The 27,381-nt window shown below is 42.1% G+C and overlaps 2 protein-coding genes and 1 long non-coding RNA gene across 3 annotated transcripts in view; 1 reads left to right on the top strand and 2 right to left on the bottom strand.

The window, feature by feature from the left end:
• The first annotated feature begins 626 nt into the window (after positions 1-626).
• fgf2 (fibroblast growth factor 2) lies at positions 627-13,222 on the top strand. The gene is made up of 3 exons (XM_083785594.1): positions 627-891; positions 3,112-3,215; positions 12,069-13,222. The coding sequence occupies exons 1-3, from the start codon at positions 714-716 to the stop codon at positions 12,252-12,254; spliced, it is 468 nt and encodes a 155-aa protein (XP_083641720.1). The 5' UTR covers positions 627-713; the 3' UTR covers positions 12,255-13,222.
• nudt6 (nudix (nucleoside diphosphate linked moiety X)-type motif 6) lies at positions 12,759-26,414 on the bottom strand. The gene is made up of 5 exons (XM_083785596.1): positions 26,102-26,414; positions 24,401-24,604; positions 21,659-21,714; positions 14,930-14,984; positions 12,759-14,606 (listed from the first exon to the last, which is right to left on the bottom strand). The coding sequence occupies exons 1-5, from the start codon at positions 26,340-26,342 to the stop codon at positions 14,224-14,226; spliced, it is 939 nt and encodes a 312-aa protein (XP_083641722.1). The 5' UTR covers positions 26,343-26,414; the 3' UTR covers positions 12,759-14,223.
• LOC310873260 overlaps positions 12,759-27,381 on the bottom strand; it is a 618,303-nt gene continuing 603,680 nt past the window's right edge. The window contains exon 2 of the long non-coding RNA XR_014570476.1: positions 12,759-13,641. This is a non-coding gene — a long non-coding RNA (uncharacterized lncRNA). The remainder of the gene's footprint in view (positions 13,642-27,381) is intronic.

Consider the following 27,381-nt stretch of genomic DNA (forward strand, 5'->3'; position numbering starts at 1 on the left):
GGCAATGAGTGAATCAGCCGCTGGTGTGATTTATGGAATGTTTTCTTGCTATTGAACAACAGTGTCTGAGTCAGTGAAACACGTGCTGTCGTTAGCTGTGCTGGACGTCCACTGAGCTATAGTCAGTGGGCGTATGCATGTGTGTGTGTGTGTGTGTGTGTGTGTGTGTGTGTGTGTGTGTGTGTGTGTTTGTGCGCCTTCAATGGGCGCATGCGAACTGAGGCCCACAGGGGAGAGCCCTCCACAGATCCAAGCCAGCTGTGGATTTTTGGTTAAAAAAAAAGCGAAGACCTAAGAGAGGGGGCACCCACATGTGTCAGTCTTCCAGCGAAACCGCTGCACGCCGGGCCCAGTTTGCTACTGGAACATTATAGCAACTAAAGATGGCAGACTTCAGCCCCAGCTCCGTCTAAGGGGGCGAACCCCTTGCCAAAGTCCTACGGATGTCCCACAGTGCCATTGCTCAATATGCTCTTGGAGCTGGCATGTTGACCGGGAGGTAGGATTTTCAAGCAAACTATTTGACCCCCAGGGTTAAGTCTGTGTGGGGCTTTCGGGGGAGGAAGGGGAGGAGGAGGAGGAGGAGGAGGAGGAGGAGGGAAGCAGACAGGACGGTGGGAGGTGGGAGGCCAACCGTGGGGCACGATAGAGGGAAGGAAAAGTAGCAGCTGTAGTAGCCTAGTAGTGGGGGATTGCAGGAAAAAGAGGAGGAGATGGCCACGGGAGAAATCACCACACTTCCCACCGCACCTGAAGACAGCGGCGGCGGATGTTTTCCGCCGGGGAACTTCAAGGATCCCAAGCGGCTGTACTGCAAGAACGGAGGCTTCTTTCTCAGAATCCACTCGGACGGCCGAGTGGACGGGATCCGGGAGAAGAACGACCCCCACAGTAAGTGCTTCCAGTCCCATCTTTTCTCCTTCTGTGCCATTAACACTTGAAGGCATACAACAAGGCGTCGTTTCTTTTTTCTTTCTTGTTTTACGACTCAATTTTATATACTCCATTGGCAAACACTGCAGCTAAAGTATAACTCTTTAGTTCAGTTACTTCTCTACTCTCACAACAAGACTGTGGACAGTGAGTGTGTATGATGCATACAGTGTTTAGCGTAGATTGTCATCAACATTCAAAGTCACACTCATCTGCCCCGCAGCTAAGCCAAAATGAAGATATTCAGTGAAAGTATGACTACTGTAGCTAAACTACTATTACACTGCAAGTACAATTGGCTACTGCACATTAACTTTATTTCACCAACAGTGAGATAAAAAGTTAAAAGGTATGGTGTATGTATATGTGTATATATATATATATACGTGTATGCAGATTGGTGAAAACTAGATTGGTGAAAACTGCAATATGTTAAAGTGAAAACACATCCCTGGGGAGCCTCTGTATAATTTTGATTATTCTATACCTATGTCCCCTAGGTTTTGTCATATCATAACTGGAAAGGAGGGATTCTGTGGAAAGCAAGCTTTCAAGCATATTGCATCAGATAGGATTTCAAACAGGTGCTCTCAAACAGCTGTCCAAAATATAATATGTTCAAGGAGAGGACATAACTAGGCCTTAAGGCTTCTATTTTTAGAATGATGTATTGACATTAGGTCCAACCTCATGAAAGGGTCAACATGACAAGGAAACATACTTAATAAATTATGAATAATTGAAAATGTATCTGGCTAACAAGAATCTGCTGGCTAAACTGTAGTGTAGAGCAGTGGTTCACAAAGTGGGGTCCAGGGACCCCCAGGGGTCCTTGAGGGAGTTCTAGGGGGTCAACCAGCTAAAAGATAGTTTGGAACCAAATAGACCCTTATGGGTCTAACTCTCTCGCGAGTTAAAATAACATTGATTTTACGATATGCATTGGGGAAATGATGCCATTAAATAGGGGCCCGTCCGTAGACTATTGCATGTCAAACTGGGGGTCCTTGAAATGAAATGGGTTGAGAATCACTGCTAGAGCCGTACAAATCTTCTCTTATGGGGGTCCCTGGCATATCTCTTCAAATGGGGGTCCGCAGGGCTAATTGGTGCCGATTTGGGGGTTCTTGACATGAAAGATTTTGGGAACCAGTGGTGTAGAGTTGTAGACTGTCTAGGTGTGATATGATACAAACCTTTAGGAATGCAACATATCACTCAGTCACAAAGTTGCTTAGTAGTTCATCACTACAGTTGTCCACTGTATCACATTCACAATTGCCTATTGTACCGTACATGGAAAACATATTTGAGCCAACTTTGGCAGATGGGAAATGTTGATTCATAGCAGTCAGGAACATATTCTGTTTCTTGCGACATTGTAAATCAATCCCTGACATTTATTTCTTGCCAGTCCCCCTTCTGAGGACGATGCTAAAGCAACTCACCATCGACACCACGTGATAAAGCTTTGTGTGTCATCTTTAGAAGCTCTGTGGGAATGTACCCTAGATGTGAAACAATCTGAGGGAAAGCTATCCTTCCATCACAATAGCTGTGGGCCATCCTATATGCCCAGCAAACAATCTGGTCCACTACTCCTGCTACAAAGAAGATTTATAACATCATCCTCTCATATCAGGGAAGAATGTCTCTTGATGAATGGCTTTAGTCCTCATCAAGGCACCACCCATAACTACAGACAGATGCCTAATGTGCTGTGAACCGTTAAGTGGAATCATCCTGATTGCGACCTAAAACGTACCAAGGCCCCTGTTTCCTAGTAACGGTGCTTTCGCTTGGTCTGGCTTCATGTGGTCAGCTGGCAAGAACGTTTTTCTTTTCTCCGATTTGATGCCCAAGCACTTTCTAACTTTGTTCTCTCTAAATAATGATTATTATTATTATTATTATTATTATTATTATTATTATTATTATTGTTATTATCCATTGGCAATAAGACGTACATACAAGTAACGATAACAATAAGTTACGTCTCGTACATGATTTAGTTTGTGATCACACAGTACATCTCCTTTGCATCAAGGCTTGAAGAGACAAAGTATATCCCTTCAGAATGAAAACACCCCACTGTTTACATTCAAAGCCCATTACACGTGCAAAGATAATAAAATAATATATATATATATATATATATGTATGTATTTGTTTCCTCAGTAAAGCTTCAACTCCAGGCAACTTCGGTGGGGGAGATGGTGATCAAAGGAATGTCTGCTAACCGCTACCTAGCCATGAACAGAGATGGAAGACTGTTTGGAACGGTGAGTAGGCTGCTGGGCTGCTCTCCCACAGTAGAACTGGACTTGGGTTGGTTGCTAGTGTGCATAGAGATTAGAGAAGTGGTTCTCAAACTGTTTCATGCCAAGGACCCCCACATCGGTATGCATTTAGCTGATAGTTGGAAAAACACACACACGCACGCACACACACACACACACACACACACACACACACACACACACACACACACACACACACACACACACACACGCGCACACACCAACCCAGTTAATAATTCATAAAATGTTTTTGCAGTATTACTTTCTTAAGTAGGCTGTCAAATCCAACTCAAAACAAACAGCCCATTTGGTTAGTTACCATATTTATTGAGTACGAGTCCAAGTCATTTTTGGTAGCTTTTCCAAGATTGCATTTTTTTTAACTTTATTAATCACATTTTACATGAAGTACAAAAACACACAGACGATTGTAAACTGCAATAGGGGGCGCTATTCTCAGTGTCAGTAGGTGATGCACATCCATTCCCTTGTCTTCACACACACAGACACACACACACCACGCCAGGTCGGGTCATGCAGGTCGGGACGACCTCACTTAGGACAGCAGCCGGTGTTGCAGCTCTTGCCGCCCTCGCACACGCACCCAGACGCACACTTTGCACATCCAGAGGGACAGCATGGACAGCAGCCTGCAAGGGGGGAGGAAGGGGTTAAATCAGAATAGGCTAGTTCAGCGTTTCCCAAACAGTGGGTCGAAACCCATTTGTGGGTCACAGACAATGTTATGGGTTCCCTTAGTTTTTGTTTCCTACATTTGGTTTTTAGATATTATTTCGGTTCCTCTGCCTGAGGAAGGTCCGGAGGGACCGAAACGTTGCTTCATTAAAATACTCATGTACAGAGCAAATACACCGTGTGCGGGTGTATTCAATTGCTTTCATAGATATTTTTTCAAAAATATTTTCAAAAAAGCAAAACTTTTCATGAATTAAAAAGTAAATTCAATGATTTTTTTTCCCCCCCAGAAATTTCATGAAGAAATGAGACGAATCTAAGAAATTCCATAAATTAGAAAAGATATTTAAGAAGTAGTGGAAATATACAAGCTCACAACGCAGCACAAAGTGACGCGTTGTGAGCTTGTAGATCTGCTATTTTCACTAGTTTGGGTCACAGGCTAAAACCCACTAGGCTAGTTAGTGGATCGGCAGAGTGAACACACCTGTTCATCATTGCATGTGTACACGTAGGCTCATCGTCCTTCGAGTGATGATGAGCCTACGTGTACACATGCAATGATGCACCGCTGGTCAACCTGATGGAGGGGAACGGAACTGGTTAGAATGACGAATAACGTCCCGTCCCGTCAGGTGATAAGAAATGATAAGATGCTCATTCCTCATGCATTGAAGGAAGCATGAGCTCAGTTCGGTGCTCTCCCCAGGTTGAACGCCAAGAACAAACAGAAAGACCCATAGCTAAACACACAAGTAGTTGGAGCTTAACCCATTCTGACCGGGCACCCATTTTGGTGTCAGCGTCATGTTATGCTTTAGCTATTTGAAAATAGCAGATCTACAAGCTCATATCGCGCCACCGAGTGGCGCGATACGAGCTTGTAGGTCTGCTATTTTTGAAAGTCGAAGAGCGACTGTCATTTTTAGAATCTGATCTCGGGTCAGAATGGGTTCATCAGACCAGTGTGTGTCCGGTGGAAACCTCGTATGAATCTGATCTCAGGTCAGAGTATAGAGCCTTACTTTTCTTGCATGAGGTGCAGGAGCAGTTAGTGCAGGAGCAGGATCCAGCGCACTTGCAGGTTCCAGCTACAAGTCACAGAAAAAGACGACGGGTTATTTCAAGTAAAAAAAGGCAAGAAATGTACAGCCAGTAGGCTACAATTCAAGAGCAATAAGACAACGGTTAATTCTTTTAAACACTCACATTTGTTGCAGTCACACTTGTCCATTTTGAGCAGTGCTCCTTCAAAGTTCTTTCGCTTTCAGTAACTGGTGTTCTCTCTCGGTTGAGACCGTGTTGCTTGTTGTGATGATGATAGCCGGTCACGAAGCAGCTTTTATAGAGTCCGGAGGCGGATCTGAATCGGGTGCAAAATGTGTCTGTCTTGTGCCTTTTTCCCATGAGTCGCAGATGAATGATTGAAAGAGTTGTGCACACGAGACGTGTGTCCAGGGCAGGCTGTGTCCCACAGCTGTGTCCCTGGATGGCATTTTAATTACATAAAAGGGGGGGGGGGGGGGGGTGTTGACATACGCATGGGGACAGTGGATTTCTGTGGCCACTCCGAGATGCCATTTTAATTACGTAAGGGGGGGCTGTTGACACGTACATGGGAACAGTGGATTTCCAATTAACACATCAAACAAAAACACCATTGTATAACTATGCATATTATAGGCTGCATAGATATGTTTATTACAAGTGACCAATGGACATATTTCTTTATGTAAGGCTATTACAAGAGGTCCTGCATCCAAAATGATTTAGATCAAATCCAATTCAATGAAGCAAGTCTAGACTTTTCTTTTTCTTTGATGCAGAGGCTCAGGCACAGTGTTGATTTTAGTTTTAGTCATAGTCTTTTGAATAGTTAGTTTTTGTCACATTTTAATGACCTGGGATGTTTTGGTGTTAGTCTAGTTTTGATTTAGTCAATCTACAGTTGACTAAATCAACTGTAGATTTAGTCGACTAAAATCGTCTGATATTTAGTCGACTAAATCTACAGTTGATTTAGTCGACTAAAATGTATTTTGGCGGGCCTTGATGCCGTCGTAATGACTGATTTTACACTTGCTGAAAATAGCCGATCTAGAAGCTCACAACGCGTCACACCGCAACACGTTGTGAGCTTGTAGATCTGCTTTTTTCAGCATGAAACCAAATGTAAAATGACCTACACTGGATCTCTTGTCCACTAGTCCCTTCCTAACGATGTAGTCTAGTTTTTATTTGATGACGACATTGTCAATATATTTGGTCTTATAGTTTTAGTCATCATGGCTTAGTTTTCATTTAGTTTTCGTCAGTGAAAAAAGGTAGCCAACGGATTTTGTTTCCTCATAGTTTTAGTCGACGATATGAACACTGCTCAGGCAGCAATGATTTAGTCAGGTATCTGTTGCCAGCCCCGTGATTTGGGTTTCAATGTGTGCACAGTGCACACCCACTGACTGCACACGGTACCACAGCGCAGCCAGTTCAAAGCTCCCTTGTCATTCTTCCGGGGGCACACTCCCCCCTCCCTCCCTGGTGGTGCACTCGGCTGGTCTGCCGCTACACAGAGTGCCCGTGAGCAGAGATAAACAAACACAATGAATTATGTGATGATAACAATGGTGACTTTGCGCCCAGCCCCACGCCCCCGTTGACGAGCAGACACGACAGAGTAATGTTCTAGAACCTCATGTGGAACATGCTTGGTCATTGTGTAGCACACAGACACGGTGTGTATTAATAATAGTCTAAAACTGCATGAATAGCAACAAAATATATATATATATATAGGCTACATTTTTTGGAGTGCAGATTTGCAGACATACTGTAGTATCGGTACGCTACAAGTAGGCTAGATGATGCATATGGCTAATTTGTCCACATAGGGCAGTGGTGGCCTAAGGGTTAGAGGAGCGCCCTGGTTGCCGGTTCGATTCCTTGGACGGGCAGGAAAGATCTTGGTCGGGAAATGATTGGTCATCACTCACCCAACACTTGAGCAAGGCACTGAACACCCAACTGCTCCAGTGGAGCTGCTTAGTGGCCAACAGTACAAGACTGTGGTTTTAATGTGTTTGTCTGTCTGTGTATTTCTATGTGCAGAGCGTTGCTGAAATTTACCCTGGGTAAATAAAGGAAAAATAAATATTCAAGTAGCCTTAAATTACCTAGGCTAGTATAGGTCAGTTAAGGCTACTTGAATGTGAAAGAATGAATGATTTGAATACATTACAACAAAAGTCAAATATACCTAGCGTCTGCACTATCATTAAGAGAGATATTAAGAGTTAAGAGTTGATCGCATATAGATTTCAAATTAGTAACCTCACTAACCTCGCTAACAAAACCTGCTGATCGGCGCAGAATGCCAACCTGCTAAGTAGACTACTGTAGTGTTATGTCTGAAGCAGTCTAAAGAGTTGGATAATAACAGTGGCAGTGACATTAAACACATTAAATAAAGTTCACATGCTGAACTGGTTGAATTGAAAGAGTTTTTGTCTGTATTGTTTTGGAAACCAAACATTTAGCAGGTTGCCAAAGAGGAATCCACCCTGTGGTTCTGGCTAGAGAGGAAATTATGAATTCTACAAGGTCTCTCAGGCGAAGCTACTTAACTACTGTCATCATTCATCAAACCTATAAGAAAGACTACTTAGCGGAGCTTTTATACCAGCCAATGTTGTGGCCCCTGTTGAACTATATCCTTGGGCGTTTGGATGAAGTACAGTATACATGTAAAGATGCCCATAGTGCTGTGGTTTTCAATCCTATCCAATCATCCAATTCATATCTAGCCTAGGTCCATTATTTATTCTGCATTTGAGCCTCAGATTTGATGAGATTTAGCCTCTCAGACATAAGACTTTGAATATTGTTATCGTTGGATGAGATTTTGTCCACAATACCATGCTGCATTTATTAGACAATGTAGAATAATTGTTATTTTGATCGTTTGCCTGTTACCTCTCTTGTCGTAGCACATAAAAGGGATAACAGGCAAACGTTGATCAAAATAACAATTATTCTGCATTCTCTAATTGTGTAGATTTCTTAATGTAATGCAGATGTTTTACAATAATTAATAAAATGAAACATGATCTATAAGGATGGACCAACTATCCATCATTTAGCTGGGGACCCCATCAACAAGGACCACTGGTGGTCCCCACTCCCCAGACTAATAATAATAATAAAACTTTATTTGTATAGCACCTTTCATGACATGAAATGCAGCTCAAAGTGCTTTACAGAGCAATGGAGAGAAAAAAAAGAGAAAAGAAAAGCAAGGCATAAACATTAAAAAACAAGAGCAGTAATGCAATACAGTGAGGACATGAATAACAAAAAAATCAAAGATCAATTAAAAGCAAGAGTGTAGAAGTGGGTCTTGAGCTGTGCTTTAATAATGTCTACAGAGGCTGCCTGTCGAAGGTACAGTGGGAGTTTGTTCCACGCCGTCGGCCCGTAGAAGCAAAAAGCTGCTTCCCCGTATTTTTTAGTTGCCATTTCTTTAGGCAAAGCGAGCAGGCCAGCAGTGGAAGACAGGCAGTCTTGTAGGTAGGAAGGTGCGAGACCATTGAGAGCTTTATAAACAAGTGAAATAATTTTAAAATCAATCCTAAAAACAACCGGAAGCCAGTGCAGTGATGCCAAAACTGGAGTAATAATATTATGTTCTCTCATCTTAGTTCTAGTTAAAACTACCGCTATAGTGTCTCAGAGTGATACCCGAAGAGACAAATTCCTCATTGGAATGTGTGTAATATGAAAATGAATGGCCATAAAGAAATAAACGTCATATTGATTTGTATGACACATACAGCAATGCAACTTACCCCTGATTGCTAACATCATTAGATGGAGAGGATGTGTGCAGTGCACATTTACTGAAGTGGTTTTCCGGTTGTAAAGAATGCGTCACACTCCTTATAATCATCAGGGAGTGTTTCCTGCTGCTGTCTAATTACTGCAGTAACGACAACCACCAAAATGGCCACCAAGAGAGCAAACGCATCACGTACCGTACCGTACCGTACCATACCATACCATACCATACCATACCATACCATACCATACCATACCATACCATACCATACCATACCATACCATACCATACCATACCAACAACTGACAGATTACAACTTGTCCAAAATGCAGCAGCCAGAGTTTTAACTAGAACTAAGATGAGAGAACATAATATTATGACTCCAGTTTTGGCATCACTGCACTGGCTTCCGGTTGTTTTTAGGATTGATTTTAAAATTATTTTACTTGTCTATAAAGCTCTCAATGGTCTCGCACCTTCCTACCTACATGACTGCCTGCCTAAATATGTCCCAAACCGCCCCCTAAGATCTTCCACCGCCGGCCTGCTCGCTTTGCCCAAAAAAATGGCAACTAAAAAATACGGGGAAGCAGCTTTTTGCTTCTACGGGCCGTCGGCATGGAACAAGCTCCCACTGTACCTTCGCCAGGCAGCCTCTGTAGACATTTTTAAAGCTCAGCTCAAGACCCACTTCTACAACATTGCCTTTAATTGATCTTGTATTTTTCATGTCCTCACTGTACTGCATTACTGCTTGTTTTTTAATGTCGTTGCCTTGCTTTTCTTTAATTCTCCATTGTTCTGTAAAGTACTTTGAGCTGCATTTCATGTCATGAAAGGTGCTATACAAATAAAGTTTTATTATTATTATTATTATTATTATACCGTCACTGTCGGGCAAACCTGGTATGGCTGAAAGCCTGAAACAATAACTTTTTGGAAAATGTGAAAAAGACTGTGTTTCAAATTCAATGCATCCAATGTAGTTATTATGTAGTTATTTTAATACTTTTCTTTGGGTCAATATTTATTTAAAAAATCCGAACTTTAACTTTCAAAATGTTTAAAAAGTAATGAAAATAGCAGATATACAATCTCACAATGTGTCGCGTTATTATGCGTTGTGAGCTTGTAAGTCGGCTATTTTTTTTCACTCTACTTTTGTGTGACACTGTTGAACGACACAGTAGCGCTGCATTCATTTACACAAAGAAAGATACAAGTTTTCTGCCCGACAGCGGTGATATTATCTTCTGTTGTCGCCGTCATACTATTCGTATTCTTTTTTTACGTGTGCATATTGTATTGATAATGTTGCAGTTAAAATGCGGGGAAATGAGAGGAAAAGCAATAATTTATTGAGACATTGTGATCTTCAACAGTGTTTCAATCAAATAAATTGATCAAAGCATCAGAATGTGCTTAGCTGGCTTTGAGTCTGGTGCAGTGAATGGTGAAAATACAACTGATTGCTTTTCACCAGTTTTTGCAATTACATCAGAAATAGTGGTCATGAAAATGGTCCATCCAGCACCTTGACGGAGATGAGATGTAAATGATGATGCAAATGTGTATAAGCACTGTGAGCTTGTAGATCAGCTATTTCCGGAAGGAAGGCTTCACCGGGCGTCTCCGTGTGCCAAATATTTTGCTTTATGCATTTTCTCTTTCAGATTAATTCAACCAGGTTGCCTGACCATGAAAGAGCCTTTATTTTTTTGTGTGTAATCAATTATTTGTAGCCTGTTAACAGCCTGAAACAGAGAGATCATTTTCATGGGTTTTGATTTGAGAATACAGCCAGGTTGAATACCGCAGGTCCTAGACCTAGAATACAGCCAGGTTGAATACCACAGGTCCTAGACCTAGAATACAGCCAGGTTGAATACCACAGGTCCTAGACCTAGAATACAGCCAGGTTGAATACCACAGGTCCTAGACCTAGAATACAGCCAGGTTGAATACCACAGGTCCTAGACCTAGAATACAGCCAGGTTGAATACCGCAGGTCCTAGACCTAGAATACAGCCAGGTTGAATACCACAGGTCCTAGACCTAGAATACAGCCAGGTTGAATACCACAGGTCCTAGACCTAGAATACAGCCAGGTTGAATACCACAGGTCCTAGACCTAGAATACAGCCAGGTTGAATACCGCAGGTCCTAGACCTAGAATACAGCCAGGTTGAATACTGCAGGTCCTAGACCTAGAATATCCACTCAAATGGATGCAGTCTGTCTGTATATTCAAGAAAAGGAAAAACAATTAGAACCAAATCTCTCAACCTCCATTTTTCAGTTGTAATAATATCCCTGGGCAAACACGGTTTCCTTAAAAGAAACACAGAAAGACGAGGGAAATTGAATCCCGTCTGCCCAGAAGTCCCCGGTTTGAAACAATGGCGGCATTGAGGTCCGAGGTGTTTTATGAGCTAAATGGATGTCAGTGAAATGTCAGCATGACCAACTTTCCCCATCTTCCAACAACGTACACTCACTGTACGTAAAACACACGTTCTGCTTAATGTCATCCACATTAAATGGCTTATTTTGATTGTATGTCAGTATGTTGTATTCACGTAGACGTCCCGTAGCAGGAGCAGACTTCATTTGAAAGGGATTAAACAGCACGTTATGTGGTGAAGAAGGGACTAGAATTATACCCATGTGAAATGCACAGCGACTGTGACCGGCCACAAGTTCCCACAGTACTGTACATGCTTTTATGAATTCAGGAGCACAGCCATACATACAGTATTGCATTGTTTTATATGACACATACAAATTTCACAAGCAGCAAGTTGACATTTCTGTATATGTATTTTTATAGCCTGTGTATCACAGCACTAACTAAAACACGCTTTCAAATAGCTGCTCAATCTGAAGTAATGCCCTACATGCTTTGATCAATGTCTCTCCGGCGTTGATTTTGTTGACTATGACGAAGAATGTTCGCCGACTACCTTTTTTCGCTGACGAAAACGAAATGGAAACTAAGCTATGATGATTAAAACTAAAGACTAAATATATTGACAATTTCATCAACAAATAAAAACTAGACTAAAATGTTAGGAAGGCACTAGTGGACAAGAGATCATTTTACACTTGCTGAAAATAGTCAGATCTACAAGCTCGTAGATCTACTATCGTCAGAAAGAGTCAAATCAGCCATTGCGACGGCGTCAAGGCCCGCCCAAAATACATTTTAGTCGACTAAATCAACTAGATTTAGTCGACTAATATCTTCTGATATTTAATCAAAATGTGCCGTCAAAATCAAAAACAGTCTCTCTCTCTCTCCCCTTCAGAGACGCGTGACGGACGACTGCTACTTCCTGGAGCGACTCGAGAGCAACAACTACAACACGTACCGCTCCAGGAAGTATCCGGACATGTACGTGGCGCTGAAACGGACTGGCCAGTACAAGCTGGGGAACAAGACCGGGCCGGGCCAGAAGGCCATTCTTTTTCTTCCCATGTCTTCCAGGTGCTGATCCAGCCATCTGTCTTGATCATTTTTACGTAAGGATTCTGGAACCCAGTGATAAAAGAAAATTAACATGGACCATACATGTGTAGTTGATGACAAAGATGCAAAGTGTTCCCTCGGCGTCGACCAAAGTGGCTGTGACCATAGATATTAATAAACATATATACAGTATATATGCCTCATTGGCCGCTGCAGTTCCTTGGAGCGACCCGTCTCCCAACGGGACGAGGAAGTCAAGCGGACTCTTGAAGGCACGCGCCTTCTGATTGGCCTACAGGACGTCCCCCTTCCGTTCTTCCGTTTTGCTTCCGCTATGCTTCGCAAAGGAATCTCGGGAGAGCTTGCCAATGCAATCACGCGTCGCCATAATGATCGCCATCGCCTCCCGTTGCCTCCATGTTGCCTTCCGTTGAGATACAGACACCCCAGAGCCAGAAGAGGCGTCTACCTTCATACGTCTATGCCTGTGACCCCATTTTATTTTTATTCCTGCAGAGGATTGACTGCCGTTTTAATAGTTTTTAGATTGCCCGTCATTGGTTTAGTTCCAAACATTCACATTTAAAACGGGTCAGTATAAATTATTTTTACTGGTGCCTTGCTCAAGTGCAGACAAAATTGTCCCTCATGGCTATGGGATAATCATCCCACTAGGCAATGCTCCTCCTGTCCTTTTGGCTAATGGAACTAGCCAATTGCAGGCACAAGCCCGACGCTAAATTAACACCTGCTTTTTGGTCAGTTTTTAGCCTCTTTTACAGAGCTTAGGATGTTAAAGCTCTGCAAAGCCTGCACCAAACATGATATAGCCTCATGCCGTGTTGAAATCACACACATGTACTGTTGAGTTTCTGATGCTGGATTTGAAAAACAGTATAGCCTATTGTTTCTGGTAATGGCTGTAGGCAAATATTATTTACCAGCCTACATCACTATTGTTATTATTAACCCATTCTGAACGGGAACCCATTTTGGTTTTAGCATCATGTTATGCTTTAGCTATTGAAAAATAGCAGATCTACAAGCTCATAGCGCGCCACTAGGTCTGCTATTTTTGAAAAATCGAAGAGCGACTGACATTTTTAGAATCTGATCTCAGGTCAGAATGGGTTAAGGCATACAGTACATCCTGACAGAGATGAACACATACTGTACATACAGAGCACACCTTTTATAGTTTTAAGATGGAGATTTTAGATTTTAGCAGTTCATCAGGTTCACAGCCAAAAATGTTGTGTCCTGATCTAAAATGGTGTTTTAACACAATAAACACTGTTGGAGCTAAGACTGTGTGCAGAGTGCAGACCCAATCAGAGACACTGTGCTCACTGCTAAAATCTAAAATATCTAATACCACATATTACACACATAAAGACCCCCAGGAAAGTGTTCTAAAACCTTTAAACGTCATTAAAAAAAAAATGCAAAAAGGGTGAAGTGTCCCTTTAAGGTAGAAATGCTAGAAGCGAGCTACACTATAGAGCGTCGCAGTCCCGCCCCCCCTCGAGAGACCCGGAAAAGAAATCCCCGTTCATTTTCCTCATAGACTTATCAGAAAGTATTTATTTAAAGACGTTTACGCCGCGGACAAAGCCAACTCTTGTCGTGACAAATCATGACAACAAACACAATTCTTCGGGCCAAACAAATGTGTAATTATTTGTTTGGTCCAAAATATTGTGTGTGTTGTCCTGATTTGTCACGACAAGAGTTGGCTTCGTACGACGCTTAAAAGGTCTTTAAATAAATACGTTTTGAAATCTCTATGGGGAAAAATGCATTGGGATTCATTTCCTGGGCCTGGCGTTGAAAGGGGGCGGGACTGCGACGCTCTATATGCTGCATCATTAGTCTTATGAGGCAGATTACGTTGCTTGTTTAAAGAAGGTGTCCAGTTGAATCAAGTAAAATGTCGCAACGACGTCAAATAAATGACATTTTTTTCCGGTTTATAGCAGCTTTTCGAGGACTCGCTAGGGTTTTAGTGACGGGGGTAGCCGCCGGTGGTACAACTGGTAAAACATGCCCGAGTAGACCGCCGGAATCTCCTCCAGGGCGAGGTCGATCGTGTCAAAGCCGCACTCCAGGCCGTGAAGCAGTAGCCTGGCTACGCGTGTGGTAATGGGCGTCGTTTCGTTGGTCTTGGCGAGCTCGGCGAGGTCCAACCACTCGCAGCGCAAGCACTCCTGAGTGCAGAAGTTGATGTCATAGGTGAGCGGGCTGAGGCGACAGATGAGGTACATGTCGGACATGCCGAAGGCTCCCGGGTGGTCGTGCTGCTGCCGCATGCTGAGGAGAGACCTGAACTGGGAGCGGACGCCGGTTTCCTCGTAGACCTCGCGGACTGCCGTGGCACCTGGGAAGGAAGAAAATACTTTGTGAAGGTTTTACTTTTTTAGTTTCTTTAATTCAAAGTTCTCGAGAAAATGGCCATTCCTTGCCTTTAAAGTCACGTGGCTACAGTATGCTGTAAATAACAAAAAGTTGATGCTGCTTTATTGGGTTGGTTTCTGTATTGTAATATAAAAGCTGCTTTGAATGGTGAATTTTAGATCTATTTCTTACGTTGTTTGCTTATGTATTTGTTTTATGTACGGTACACATGAATGTAGGTAAACTTAGTAAATCAAATAAGTTAGTACTGTGTTTTTATTGTTGCTGTGTTGAGAATGTACTCACCAATATTTTCTCCAGGATCGGACAGACCTCCAGGGAACTTCCATGCATTCTTTGTCTGAAATTGAAGGGAAAGCAAATCATGTTTGATGTAATGGAGCTGCTGTAAATTTAGCGCAAAGTAATGAGGAATGGAACAGAAAATGTTAAAATTGCATTCTTAAAACGTGACTTTTTTCGCACTTTCGCCATTTCACTGGTTTTTAAACTTCCAGAAACAAGTGACACTATCCATACAGGTATATGCTATCTTGAAGGGTCCCCTTAAATCAATAACATTTGTGAAGCTTGCATTTACAAGTGACATTATCATACACTACTGTTAATTCTTTTTATCCTATTGATTCAAGTAGTTAGGTTTAAGAAAGCATTTGAACAGTCAGTGTTTGATTAAATGCCTTAACCACTTGAACCTTATCGTCCTCCTTATTCTGGGCATTTCATAGTAGGTGAAAATTCTGCAAAAATTGATCTGCGGTACATTCTACAAGCTCACGATACATCGCCAATTAGAGATTTGGTGTAGTTAAAGCACATCTTTTTGTACAATATCTGGAATCATAATGAAGACGGCACTGTGCAGCTGGCTTTCATTATAGCCGTCCAATCAATTCTGACCCAAGTGAATGCAATGAACTACCTTGCTGACTAGACAATAGAACGGTAGTCTAGGACTAATGCTCTATCATTCTAGAATGTCTTACAGTATGATGTTTGTGTCTTAAGTCCTAGAAAATATTATTTAATTACAGTTCGCTGCTGGTTAAATTATGATTTAGTGTTGTATATAGCTTTTCTAAAAAAAATATATATATATTTTAGTTGATTTGTGTATGCCGCTTAATCCAGTACAAAAGCTTCCTTCGTCTTAATTTACATTTTCTTCCTTTAACATCCTGTGTGTAAGAAAATAATGTACATGGGACTATATTTTCATATTGCATCAGAAATGTTTTCAGCCATCTATAATTGCAGAGTTTCGAAGGAATAAAACAAATATTGTGTACCATGAATTCGCACCCAGTATATCCCTGAGCTTTTCCAGACTGTCCTTGAGATGAGCGAGCCTTTCCCTTGAAGTGAGTCAAACTAAAACATTGCATACCCCACCAGTAATATAGTCTTAATAATCATTACATTACACTTTTTGGAAATGCCTTTGTTAACATCACTGCAGTGTGCACTCGGATCAGTAAATTCTTGCTCACACAAATGTTACTGGCAAATTCTGAGAATCCTTCGGCGGGGCCATTATTCAATTAGACGCTGTATCCCATTGCCTCATTTAGCACTCTAGAATCTAGAACTACTGTGCCAACGGTTATGTGAGGTGAGGTATGGAAGAAGGCTTTCTTGTCAGAGAGTGCTGTGGTTAAAGCTGAAGTCCAGAAGTTTACTTTAATGAAGAAAACATTATTTTAAACCAATCTGCTGCGTGTGTTAATACAATTATAACTAGTAGTAGGCCTACATGTGCAGTCAGTGGTTATATTCTTCCATTGAGATATGCAGTGGTGTAAAGCAGGGGTTTTCAACACATGAACATATATTCCATGTGGTCCACTGACCATGCATTTAGTAATGTAGCAAAGATTTTGTATTTTCTTCCATGGAACAGTGCACAAGCTTTTGTGCACTGTTCTGTGGATGTGCGTCAATGTTGTCAGTACTGGGAAGTCTGAGCTCTAAAAAGTGTACAGTATTTGTTAAAATGTAGTTATGTGGACACGCCCATCAGTTCATTAAGTTTGCCTGGTGGGTGGTGGTGATCCACCTGAACTGAAGCCGCACCCATTCTGTATTTAAGTCCGACGTCATTTTGTAGTCCTACGTTAGTAACGTTACGTCCAAGTGGCACCAACTCCCGTCCGCATCTCATGGTAAATAGAATATCTAAACGCGTGAATATTTTCACAATGACGTTATTTTTCAGAAAGGAAGCCATTGAGGGTTAAAATGCGTCTTAATGCTACCAACTCGAGTAGAATTATTAATGTTCTGTACAAGTGTCCATGACAAAGAAAATATATGATGTGGAGACAATAAAGACTTATCATCATTATTATTGAAGGTGGTAACAGTCCATTTGCTCAGTACAATATTTCGGGGGAACATTTAGAATGTATGCAGGGTTGAGTATGTTGAATCTATTTTGAATTAATGAGGATTTAGTTGACACAATGAAATAAAATGGCGATAGTATTCAGTGTGGGGCAGACGGCCTGTCACAGCCAGATTTGGGAGACCAGCTTTGTTGTTGCAAGGAATGCGGTAAAATTTGACTTTCGTGGTTGTTTTCGTCTCAGATTTAGTCCGACGGAGGGACACATTATAACTCTATGGGGACACAAAGGTGGGATCCGGAAGTATCTCTGGAGGGGGCGAAGTAAGAGTGGGATAGGAATAGATCAGTCTTTTAAAAAAAACTACATTTTTGCTCTGGACCACTCATATAGTTAAACAATGCCTGGGCTTATATAATTTATTGCAAGTAGTATTGTGCAATTTTCCCATGCACCACCAACAGGGCCATAATCATGCCATGGTCCACTATATTGGATTGGCCATGGGTTGAGGTACAGTGGTATGTATAGACATGGGATGCACATAGCAAGTGTTACGAAAGCACTAATCTATATATATCCCAACACAACAGTGGTCCCCAGGTTGATTCTTAGCCAGGGTGGTGGTCCCTGGTTCACAATCTGTTGAAAACCCCTGGTGTTAAGTACATTTACTACTGTACATGTACTGTACAATTTAGAGGTATGTGTACTTTGACTTCTACTCCACTACATCTTCGATCTAAATATTATACAGTTATTTGAAAACTAGTTACTAATTACGTTTTGATATTACTACTACTACTACAAAAAAAAGAAAGAAAACATACATTAACCACTTCAGCCGTATCTACAAGCTCACAAGATGCGACACATTGTGAGCTTGTAGATCTGCTATTTCGAAAAACATTACACATTTGAAAACGGGACATTCTGCATCATGAGTACTTTTACTTTTCGTAATTTTAAGTACATTTTGATGCCAATATGGAGGGGTGGATTTGTACTTTTACTCAAGTACATTTTGAATTCCGGACTTTTAAACAGTTATCGCAGTGTTGATTTTGACAGCAAATTCTTTATTTTAGTTTAGTCTCTTGAATAGTTTTCATTTCGTTTTAGGTCACATTTTAGTAGCTTGTAGATCTGCTATTTTCAGCATGCAACCAAGTGTAAAATTAATTGTGTATTTTACTTATACTGGATCTCTTGTCCACTAGTGCCTTCATAACATTTTATTCTAGTTTATTTGTTGACGGAATTGTCATTATTTAGTCTCAGTTTGAGTCATCACAGCTTAGTTTTCATTTCATAGTTTTCGTCAGTGAAAAAAAGGTAGTCGACGAACATTTTTTCTCATAGTATTAGTTGACGGAATAAACACTGCAGTATTGATACTTTTTGCACCACATGGAGAAATGTCGACCCTGTTGTCCACCCGGTAGGACACCTACTTGTTAACAAGCAGAACTGCCTGCAGCATTATAAACATTTGGAGTTTCCCAGGTGGGAGGCCGGGGTTCAAACCCTGGCGCGTATAGACACAAAACTATCGGATTGCAGCTTTTAATTGGGAGGGGGGAGGGGTCTGTTGTAACCCTTCGTGAGCTACTGTATCTGGACTGCATGGCTTTAGCCTGCCAGACTCCCTTTCGCCGAGGGCCAGCCTGCCATGATGGAGCTCATTTCCAGTAAACGATTAGAGGGGGTGGAGGAGTAGAGAGAGAGGACTGGAGAGATAAAACACTTTCCAATGCCAGCGGTTTTAAATTAAGTACAAGTAAGTAAGCAATACGCCAATGCCACGTGACCATATACAAATATTGTTGCTGTTGGGCAGAAACAGCTTATCGCCATATTTTAACTTTTAGTTTTTATTTATTATTCTTTTTTGAGGGGCGTGCACAGTTTTATTTTTTTAACACTTTATTTTTATTGATGAATAAATGAAAAAAACATATGTGTACATTTTGTTGTATCCGACATGTAAATATCCCCCCCTCCCCCCCAATCAAGGTCAGAACAAGACAAATAAAACAAAGACAGACAGTACAAGACAGTAAAAGTAATTAGTAAACTAGTTTTGAAAGTGGGGGCGTGCACAGTTTTGTGTGATTGGGTTCCACTTGACGGGCAAAATGAAAATCCTGTATTCAACATTTTTACTTGTCATTTATATCTCACATATATAGGAATATGGAAAAACTCAAGTCAAAAAATAAATAAATAACATTGTATTTAGGAAAGTAACGAAATATGTATACTTAAGACCCATTCAGGGGGGGGGGGGAACCCCTTTTGGTGTCTTAAGCATTATGTTATACTTTAGCTATTGAAAAATAGCAGATCTACACAGAGTGCCGCGCTACGAGCACTTCTCAACTACTAGTTTACTGCCTGTGAATCTGGACAGAACCACAGTCCTGATACATTATACTGTATGCCCACACAACTCTTGGCATTCCCCAGCAAGCTGGATAATAATGCTGTGGGCGTTCACATGCCAAGCCAGCGCACATCAGCTGATCCATCACATTTTTTTCATCTTTTACAGTACAAGGCGGGAATATACAGTCCTCATTTTGCAGAATCATTCTGCAGGGCAAAAAAAATGGAAATCATGAGTACTGCATATGCACTGAAATACTGTATATTACTTCATAACAGTAGTTTATTAAGTACAAAAATACTGTCAATGAGGTTAATTTAATGAAGTACCGGTACAATCTTTACCAACTAAAGAGGTGTTATACATCCGATCCTTAAAAAATAAATCTCAAATACTGTGTTTTTGCTTTTATGCAATCAAACATTTGCAGGAGGAGTGGATCATTTTAACAATTATGTCATTTTAAGGACAAACCTCTCCGGTTACATGTGCTGTTGATGTGCCACTTGAGAATTCAGACAAGCCTTCACAGTGACACAACAAGGAGGCTGTTATGTAAGTCTGCTCCACAACAACCTCAGTATTACAGGAGGGGTTCTGTGTTACTTCTGTACGGGCAAACACAGATCACTCTCAAACTCTGAGATGCTTCGCTGTATTCGGCCTGTGTAAACACCAGTCTAGTGTGTTTGCTTGAAGCCAAAGCGATGTTTGGTGGACTTTAAGGGTGAAGGCGGGGTGCCACAGTGAATGTCTGAAAAGAGAATTTGACCCCCATTTAGACATGAGGTGGACATAGTCGTAGGCTAAAAGGGAAGGAAACTTCCCATATAAACAAATCTAATGACAGCCATTTTTAGCAGCAGCCACCATGACATAAGTGGTGCCATTCATTCATTATCTCTGCCAGTCCCAAGCTGAAGGCAGGGCCATAGATCATGTTTTCAGCTGTGTGTGTGTGTGTGTGTGTGAGTGTGTGTGTGTGTGTGTGTGTGTGTGTGTGCGTGCGTGTGTGCGCGTGCATGCGTGCGTGCGTGTGTTTAGTCGTGAGTCCAATTTTGCAAACTAGTACACCGGTCAGCTCGAGGTTTTCTTTGCACGCTGACCGTGGGCCAACCACTGAATATTTTTTCCAATCCGCCTTATTGACAACTACTGTATATTATTTTTTTGGCTTCCTAATGTCAGACTCGCTGTCCCCCATTCCGCGATGCTATGGACTGTGGAGTGGAACTGGCTAATCGGGCACAACGCTGCCCTTCTGGGGGATTGGAATCCACAGCTAAAATGACGGCCATAGCTGAGTAGGCCACCTGGGAAGCAGAATGTCCCAAGGTTCGATGTGTACGCCTATGACATGCACACATTTGCTATTTACCCTAACACTGTCATGTATTTATATGGTCTCTGTCGGGTGGAAACTGGTTACTTTTCAGGATTAAAATTTAAAAGTATCAAAGGTAGCAGATCTACAAGCTCGAAACGCGTTGCCTTGTGGATCTGCTACTTGTTTTGATTATTTTGCGTGATGCTGTAGTATGATGAAGTATGATGGGTGTTAACTCAAGAAAAAAACCCCCAAAGAAACAGTAAACATATCATAAAAAGGAACGATGCATAACTTCAGGTTTCCCTTTCTGTTTGATGTTGATTAATGAGTCATTGCAGACTGAATTTTCTTTGACGGGTGGCTGGCATCTCCCTTAGAGATAGGGTGAGAAGTTCAGTCACACCAGAGAGACTCTGAGTAGAGTCGCTGCTTCTTCGCCTGGAAAGGAGCTAATTAGGTGGTTCGGGCATCTGGTTAGGATGCCTCTCGGGCGTCTCCCTAGGGAGGTCCTCGAGGCACGTCCCACTGGGAGGAGACCCCGGGGCAGACCAAGGCGCAGTTGGAGGAAACACATCAACTCACTGGCCTTGGAACGTCTCGGGATCCCCCAGGAGGAAGTCACTAACGTTGCTCTGGAAAGGGAAGTCTGGAGCTCTCTGGTGGAGCTTTTGCCCCCGCGACCCGACTACGGATAATCGGTTGAAGATGGATGGATGGACAGAGTGACATACCAATAGCTTGGAATACTAATTTGCTGAATATTAAAATAAAATCTCTGGTATAGGCCGGATCGCTGAAGAATGCACGCACACGCACACACACACACACACACACACACACACACACACACACACACACACACACACACACACACACACGTATCTACCCAGGCAGACAAACAAAAAATATATAGAGATGATCTTTTGGAGATTTAATTGACATACAAGTACCTTATTTTTGTCTTGAACGACGAGAACCTTTCCATTGGACTCGTCGACAACCGCACCTGATGAAACAAAGAACTGTGAATGAATGTAAACAAATGACTCCATCAACAAGCATACATATACATACTACTGTATAGCTAGTCCACAATCTAAATCACAAATTAGTAAAATAATTTAAATAAATAAATAAAGATATCGTCTGCATAATTACTGGGTTGGACACTGTATGTAATGTTAATGGCCAGCATGGGAGTTTGTCAGAGCAGCAGCATTATTGGCTTTAATAGACCTCGGTCCCATCCTTACTCATCTGCGAAGAGAAAAGCCTGGTCACAACCTACGCTATCGGCGGAAGTGTCGGTCCGGAACATCCGACAAATGTATTTCCCCCCGGATACGATATTATTCCGACCAATCTCAACACTTGTTTCACTCACGGAGAATGTAAACTGATTTGTAAAGCATCAACGTCATTTCCTTGAGCGGTACTTACGCCAAAGTCCCGCAACTTCCGCCCAAAACAAATGATAGCCTCTACAGCTTAGGTCTTGCCCAGCGTGCTTAGGAATGGAACAAAAAGGGCAGGTATACGCTCCGGTATTTTAACATCAGTTAGTATGGTGGTACTTGGAGAGCCAACTATTTTCTGAGGTGGTACTTCAGTATAAACAGGTTGGGAACCAATGGGTTAAGGCACTAAAAGTGCACATTGTGCACATCGTATGGATGGTTCGTTTGGTTCCATTTGTACACTCTCAAGAGTTACAGACCCATACGGGTCCATTTGGTTCAAAACTATCATTTAGCTGGAGACCCTCTGGCACTCCCTCAAGGACCCCTGGGCCCCACTTTGTGAACCAATGGTCTACTCTACACTATATATATATATATATATATATATATATAGTGTAGAGTACTTATTTGACTTTTCTTCTCAACAGGTAAGCCCCATTTACACTGGCAGACAAATCTAGCCAGATCTGATTCAAATCTGGATGTGGCTCAGATCTGATTCAGGGTGGATTTGGCTGCCAGTGTGAGCTATGTGCTTCTGTGTTGACAACTGGGGAGGAGGTGGTGAGAGAGAGGAAGGAAACTGTCCGCTCCTCAGTGCTACGGTACGGTACGTCTGGACCGGGCCAGGTCCGCATTAAATAATTAAAGATGAATCTCCCAGCTGTGGAAGGATATGGGATGGGTCATTCTCTCAAGTCTGACTTGGCCTTGAAAAATGGAAATTGATGTCATTCCCAATCTTTACGCCATATGGCCACTTCAGAGAGGAAAAGGCCCCGGGTATACAGCACAGAGAGCCTATCATTATGCAGCCTGGTGGTGTCCAGGAAAGAAATACTTACGGCAGTCTGGGATAGGGATCATGAGAGAGAGAGAGAGAGAGAGAGAGAGAGAGAGAGAGAGAGAGAGCTACAGACAATAAGTAACTTACAGCAAAAATAGAGGAATTATGGGGTGCCGTAGTGATGAATTATTGGCTATTGCTGTAGTTTATAGCAGCTTCCTGAGGTATTACTTCCTTAATTATAAGCACTATATCAGGGGTTTTCAACCTGGGGGTTGCGACCCCTCTGGGGGGGTCCCGGATATATATATATATATATATATATATATATATATATATATATATATATTATATATATTTACATAGTAGCCTACACAGTTTCAGTATTATTTTATGATGTATTTTCTCTATTATTAGGGTTATTGTAGCGGTTAATTTGTATTGGGGGTGTGGAGGGGGGGCGGGCGGGGGTCAAGAGGTCAAAGCATTTTCGCTGGGGGTCCCCAGCCAAACACTTTGAGAACCCCTGCTTATTTATTTACTAGATGTCTGATAAATCAGTAGCCTACTATCTATCCATGCATGATGGAAGAGAGGATTATCAGAGTTATCTCTCCTCATTGGATAAAATGGGTATCCCAACCTGAAGATAAGATAAGATAAGATAAGAGCGCCCCTCACTTCACACGCGTGAATTCCGTTTGTGTCCGAGCATAGGCACGGTGACACCCCGCCTGCCTGTGATTGGCCTACCGACACTGCCCGACACACAGTCTGATGCGAGGTTACTCCGTGGTGGGAAATGATACAAGTAGTATGGTATGATACAAGAGAACGCTAACTTGTACGTTTTTTTTATGTAAAAGAGGCAAACTAATATTGTTTATGCCGTTTGCTTTGATGGAATAGTTGATTGAACATGCACGCCATAATATGATTTGATTTGGGTGTGTTTGTGTTGATTGTGTAAACTTGAAACATTATCGTACTATAAAAATATAAATTTGGGGGTCAACTTTATCCATTTTAGTGTAATAGTATTAGTTTACTATAATTAGATTAATACACGATAATCAACACAGTCAAGATGGGCAGTGTCAGTAGACCAATCACAGGCAGGCGGGGCGTTAAGAGTGGAGTGCCTCTAAAAAGATTGGCCAGAGACTGTGAAGATGCTGTTCTGATGCTTAGGTCCTCCACTTTGGGGGGAAAACTACAAGTGGACGTCTGCCTTCTGGTGGACAGTGGTAAAGTTAACACTTCTTGTACTGTACTGTCAGAAATGCCTTTATTAGTGCCCCATCCAGTTATGTTCCAATTTAAATGATATAACAACAATAATGTATTAAAAGAGTAATATTAATATTATTAACAAACAGTACATTGATTCTTCATAGTAGTAATCACAAATGATGGGGATTTCGTTTTTGTTCTTATATGCCTACCTGCCACTCCGATTTGGTGTGTTGCAAAGCCAGGCAATCTGCTCTGCCCTTCCCCCAGCCAGAGAGCCAGGATGGCTCGGTCCTGTCTGGCATGGTGGAAGGTGAAACCGTGGCGTGAGGCCGCGCCGGCACAGCGGCTCAGTGAGATGGGTACGTGAAGCCACACGGCCACCTTCCCCTCCGCCTTCCACTGTTCCAAGGAATCTGTGTGGAATGTATGGAGGAGGATGAATACAGGAATACAACACACTGCATGCACAATTAACCTTGCGTCACCATGTTTTCCACCTCGGAGGGAAGCCAGGTCTGTGTATCATAATCGTCGTGTGAACCGGACCGGTCTGGAGCGGATGGTAATTGACGTCATGTTGTAGTCACTGAATTGTAGTCATCAGGCAGGAAACCACAAGGCGGAATAAGAAGTATACCCATTCATAGTACTGTTTCCGCCTTGTGGTTTCCTGCCATATGACTACAAATCATTGACTACAACATGACGAAAGTTACCATCCGCTCCCGACCGGATCATAAACCCAAAATGGAATGCTGCCCAGGCTAATGCACAATACATTCCTCTTACACCACCATAGGTTCTCAAACTTGTTCATGCCAAGGACCCGCAAATTGATGGGTAGGCCTATTTGGCCACGGACCCCCATCTGACAAGTTCTTACAAGGGACCCCCAGAAGGGAATAAGAGTTGTGTTAAAAAACATTTGTATATTCTTTTAGATAAAAAAGTAGCAGATGTTGTTCTACAAGCTCGCAGCGCGGCACAAAGTGACACACAACAGGCATAGAATGTATAATATAGGTTAAAGTGATTACGGTAGATATATTTTGAAGCAAGTTCATTAACTGATGCATGAGCTAAACATCTGCAGCAGTAACCTCACGTCAACAGGCTTTTCACCTCAACTGCAGCAGTTATTAAGGGAAAAGTTGCTAAATGCGTGGCAAGTCTGCAAAAAAAAGAGAGAAATAAATGCTTATCACTAGCTTTCTTCACAAATGTTTTTATAATAGGTGTCTACTGTCTACTATCACCTATCAATTTGTTCCAAGCCAACTCGCTTGGGAAACTTTGTGACAGCTGCTGAAAGTTGGGGTAGCATGAAACCTATAAGGCCAAATTCTCAAAATGTCATTAGCCTTTGCTTTAAATAGCATGTGATATGTCAAATTAGGGGTTTTTCATGATTCTGAATCAATTGCAAGCATTAGCTTTCCACGAAAAACAACTAAAAACTCCCATAGCCATCAGGTCAGCACATTTGGATGGATTCAGAATCATGAAAACCCCCAAGCCGTGTATATCCACGGCTTACCCAGCCGGGCAGCTGTCACAAAGTTTCCCAATGGAAATATTGGAACAAATTTGATAGGTGATAGTATGAAAAAACGAACACATTAGTGGTAAGCTTTTTTTTGTTTGTTTTGTTTTGCAGATTTGCCACAGATTAAGATAAGGGTCTGTCTGCAGACACATTTCAAATTTCCCTTATTCAATATAGTGGCGCTCACAGGTCTTCCATTGAGAAATGTAGATTTCGGTGTCAGGTAGGGTAGGACACCTACTGGTTGAAACAGGTAGTACTGCCTGAAGCTAAAATTATACGCACAAATACATGCGGGGATTCATTATGTAAACCGTTAGTTAATTGTGCACAAACAAACAAACAAACAAACAAACACACCCACCGCGCAGTAATTCGCTGAACGCACTTTCGCCGATCTCCGACGGAAAGCTGCTGCTGTCCAGCTTGACCGTCACTCCACCGAACCTGTCCACCGTCCCGGTCAGCAGGACACTTGTCCCCTGCGCCCCTCCGTGCTGCGAACGGACTGTCTTATTGTTGTTCGCTCGTATGCGTGAAGAAAGAAGACTCCACAGTGCGCTTCTTCTCACCAGGGGGGAAAGTGTGCCACACAAAGCGGTCATGATGTTTTATGTTTAATACCAGACCGTTAAAACCTGCTACAACTACATCAATAACATTCTTGGTCAATCACATGCATGTCCGTCAAATCAAATGCCCGTTTTCTATGTACCGTTAAGTGCGCAGATCCGGTCTAGAGCCCGCCTACCGTATCCGCTTATTTTACACGAGCAAGCATATGCCGTTTCCGTATCCGCTCTAACCGGATCTGTAAACTGCAAAGCGAAGCATCCAACGTATGGTATGCAAGGTTCGCTCTCTAAATTACACAAAAACCGTAATACAAGAGAAAACGCGCAATACAAAACAGTTTATATCAAAATCCAATTGGGGAACCCATCGGCAAACAGTCGCCATCTCTTCAAACAGTCTGTTTCGACTCTCGAGAGACTAATAAAAATCAAACGTACATTTTATTTTAATCAAATAATCAATTTATACAGGATGCAAATGCCAAAGCATATCATGTTGAATGAGCATGGGTCGATTGGTATAACATATCTCAAAGCTCCATTGCTGGTTGCTTATAGCCTAGGTTAGATTAGAACCTCTATATCTCGCCACAGCCCACACTGGTGTCCAACTAGAACTTAAATCGATGCTTAGCCCCCTGCCCATCATCTTGTGCAGACCCCATATCCGACTATAGGCCTACTTTGTCACGATGACTAAGCCATTCAGATCTATCTGTATATGGGTTCTAACACATCGATCTGATGTCAGCAGTAGGTCAGCCCGAAACAAATATAGGGATTATCATACTAGACATGTCATGATATGTGACGTCATATAGCCCAACGTGCTAGTCGGATGTCATATAGCCCAACGTACGTCCTAGACTCCTAGTCCGATATCCCCATGTATGGAGACGATCAGACGAATACCGGAAGACTCGACCGGAAAGTGAAGCAGACTCGCCAAAAGGGGAAGTAATCTCGCCCCGACTCGATTCCGAGCGATTCGATGCCGATGGAGAAATCCCACATAGTTAAATTACCTCATAGTCATGCTGCATGCGCTGTTGTCGATGAAGAATTATAA

Source organism: Protomyctophum parallelum, assembly GCF_964188405.1.
Source record: "Protomyctophum parallelum genome assembly, chromosome: 16".
NCBI lineage: Eukaryota > Metazoa > Chordata > Actinopteri > Myctophiformes > Myctophidae > Protomyctophum > Protomyctophum parallelum.

Coding starts and splice junctions, on each gene's coding strand:
- fgf2 (XM_083785594.1), top strand. CDS start 714: ATGGCCACGGGAGAAATCACCACACTTCCCACCGCACCTGAAGACAGC. Junction 892..3,111: donor GGAGAAGAACGACCCCCACA/GTAAGTGCTTCC, acceptor TTGTTTCCTCAG/TAAAGCTTCAACTCCAGGCA. Junction 3,216..12,068: donor ATGGAAGACTGTTTGGAACG/GTGAGTAGGCTG, acceptor TCTCCCCTTCAG/AGACGCGTGACGGACGACTG.
- nudt6 (XM_083785596.1), bottom strand. CDS start 26,342: ATGACCGCTTTGTGTGGCACACTTTCCCCCCTGGTGAGAAGAAGCGCA. Junction 21,715..24,400: donor ACACCAAATCGGAGTGGCAG/GTAGGCATATAA, acceptor TTGTTTCATCAG/GTGCGGTTGTCGACGAGTCC. Junction 14,607..14,929: donor CGATCCTGGAGAAAATATTG/GTGAGTACATTC, acceptor CTTCCTTCCCAG/GTGCCACGGCAGTCCGCGAG.